This window comes from Macaca mulatta, chromosome 15, assembly GCF_049350105.2.
Source record: "Macaca mulatta isolate MMU2019108-1 chromosome 15, T2T-MMU8v2.0, whole genome shotgun sequence".
Lineage (NCBI taxonomy): Eukaryota > Metazoa > Chordata > Mammalia > Primates > Cercopithecidae > Macaca > Macaca mulatta.
Genome location: NC_133420.1, coordinates 53,902,162 through 53,904,718, shown reverse-complemented (window position 1 = coordinate 53,904,718; position 2,557 = coordinate 53,902,162). Strand labels below are relative to the sequence as shown.

Sequence of the window (2,557 nt, the reverse complement as noted above, 5' to 3'; positions counted from 1 at the left end):
GACTATAATTGGATTTATGGGACACTGTCCCTGGAGTTTTAGAATTTGTAATACTGTACAAATAGATGTTTAACTTTAATTTGCTGCATGAATTGGAGACTTTTCAAAAGCAACAAATAGCTTAAATTGCCCTACACTGCCAATGGCTGGTTCTTTGGAGGATGTTACTGTAGCACAAACATCAGGACAACTAAAGCAAGGTGAAAGAAATATTTGCCATGTGTCTCCCAGCATGAGACACATGTCACCATTTTCCTGGGTTTAAGAAAGAAATTCTGGGGCTTGTGTCTAAGTGTTCAAAGTCTCTGTTAATTTATGGCTGCAGAAACCTATACCTTTTTTTTTGCCTTTATTCACTGAGACTTCCAAATTATTTTGGATATATCTCTAGGAATGGCAGAAGAAACTGCGGACCTGGAAATCCTAACAGTTCCTAAGTAAGAAGATTATTACCAAATCAGAGGAAGAAAATCATGCCAATGGTACAGAGGTAAACAGATCAGTTAAAATGTGGTTTTGGAAAAAGAAAGAATGCAAAATGTTGTTTCTTTTCTCATTCTTTTATGATGCTGATTAAATACACCATCTTCCTACCCTCACATTGCCAAAAGAAAATCTTACAGCAAAAGTAATATTTTAAGGATGTATCTGTTGACTTCCTGCTTAAATTTTTCTTATTAGTGACATATTTCTTCAAACAAATATTACTATCACTAACCTAGAGAACCATTTAAGAACCGACCACAAGTTCATATAAATAAAACATGCCAGATATGTGAAGGAGGGGGTTACGTTTTATATATGTGCGACATTAATCCTTCTAGGCAGGATGAACATAACATAAAAAAATGTTCCTGGCAAACTGGACATCTGTAAAAGTATTTTTCTTCCTGGGATTTTCTCAGTACCCTAAAGTTCAGGTCATCATATTTGTGGTGTGCTTGCTGATGTACCTCATCACCTTACTGGGCAATGTTATTCTGATCTCCATCACCATCCCAGATTCCCACCTCCACACCCCTATGTACCTCTTCCTCAGCAATCTCTCCTTTCTGGACATCTGGTACACCTCTTCTGCGCTCACTCCAATGCTGGCAAACTTTGTTTCAGGGAGAAACACTATTTCATTCTCAGGATGTGCCACTCAGATGTACCTCTCCCTTGCCATGGGCTCCACTGAGTGTGTACTCCTGTCCATGATGGCATATGACCGGTATGTGGCCATCTGCAACCCCCTGAGATACCCTGTCATCATGAATAGGAGAACCTGTGTGCAGATTGCAGCTGGCTGCTGGATGACAGGCTGTCTCACTGCCCTGGTGGAAACGATGTCTGTGCTGCCACTGTCTCTCTGTGGTAATAGTATCATCAATCGTTTCACTTGTGAAATTCTGGCTGTATTGAAATTGGTTTGTGTGGACACCTCCCTGGTGCAGTTAATCATGCTGGTGATCAGTGTACTTCTCCTCCCCCTGCCAATGCTACTCATTTGTATCTCTTATGCATTTATCCTCACCAGTATCCTGAGAATCAGTTCAGTGGAAGGCCGAAGTAAAGCCTTTTCAACGTGCACAGCCCACCTGATGGTGGTAGTTTTGTTCTATGGTACAGCTCTCTCCATGTACCTGAAGCCCTCTGCCGTAGATTCACAGGAAATAGATAAATTTATGGCTTTGGTATGTGCTGGACTAACCCCCATGTTGAATCCTATCATCTATAGTCTACGGAACAAAGAGGTGAAAGTGGCCTTGAAAAAATTGCTGATTAGAAATCCTTTTAATACCGCCTGCATTTCCATCCTCAAATAACAATCACACTCATCTAGAAAATCAACATTACCCAGAAAACTGCACAATAGTTTACTTAAACCAACCCTGGAAAATACTTACTTTCAATAGAAGTTTACTATTATGTCCCGTATTCTGATTTGTCTTGCAAGTAAAACTTCATATTAACAGATCGTTTATGAAGAATAAATTATGTTTCCAGGAAAGCAATTAGCATTTATTGAACACTAGTATAACATTAAAATTAGATAATTGTCTACTGTTTCATATTTACTTTCTGTAGCATCTCAGTGTCCAGCTGTGACATAAGCATAACAATACACAAAAACTATACAATTGTGAGCCTAGTAAATTTTGAAATAGTTTACTTCAAATGATTCACAATTTCCCCTCAATTTAAAAAGAAATCTATATTTTTTAATTAGTATGGATACAACTCAAAGTATACACACATGCACACACACACCCCTAATAAATTTGTAAAACCAAAACAGCATCAATTTTGGAACTCTCCCTAGTTTCCAACATGTTAAAGTGGAAAAAACATGGCTTTAGATGTAATGAAATATGAGTGATTTTGTTTTGTTTCGTTTTGTTTTTTGAGACGGAATCTCACTCTGTTGCCCAGATTGGAGTGCAGTGGCGCGATCTTGGCTCACTGCAAGCTCCACCTCCTGGGTTGATGCCATTCTCCTGCCTCAGCCTCCAAAGTAGCTAGGACTACAGGTGCCCACCACTATGCCCGGCTAATTTTTGCATTTTTAGTACAG

General features: G+C 39.0%; 1 protein-coding gene across 1 annotated transcript; it reads left to right on the top strand.

Annotated features, from left to right (window-relative positions):
• Nucleotides 1-848: 848 nt before the first annotated feature.
• OR13F1 (olfactory receptor family 13 subfamily F member 1) lies at nt 849-1,808 on the top strand. Its single transcript, XM_015117172.3, has one exon. It carries the CDS (start codon nt 849-851, stop codon nt 1,806-1,808), a length of 960 nt encoding a protein of 319 aa, XP_014972658.3.
• Nucleotides 1,809-2,557: the final 749 nt, after the last annotated feature.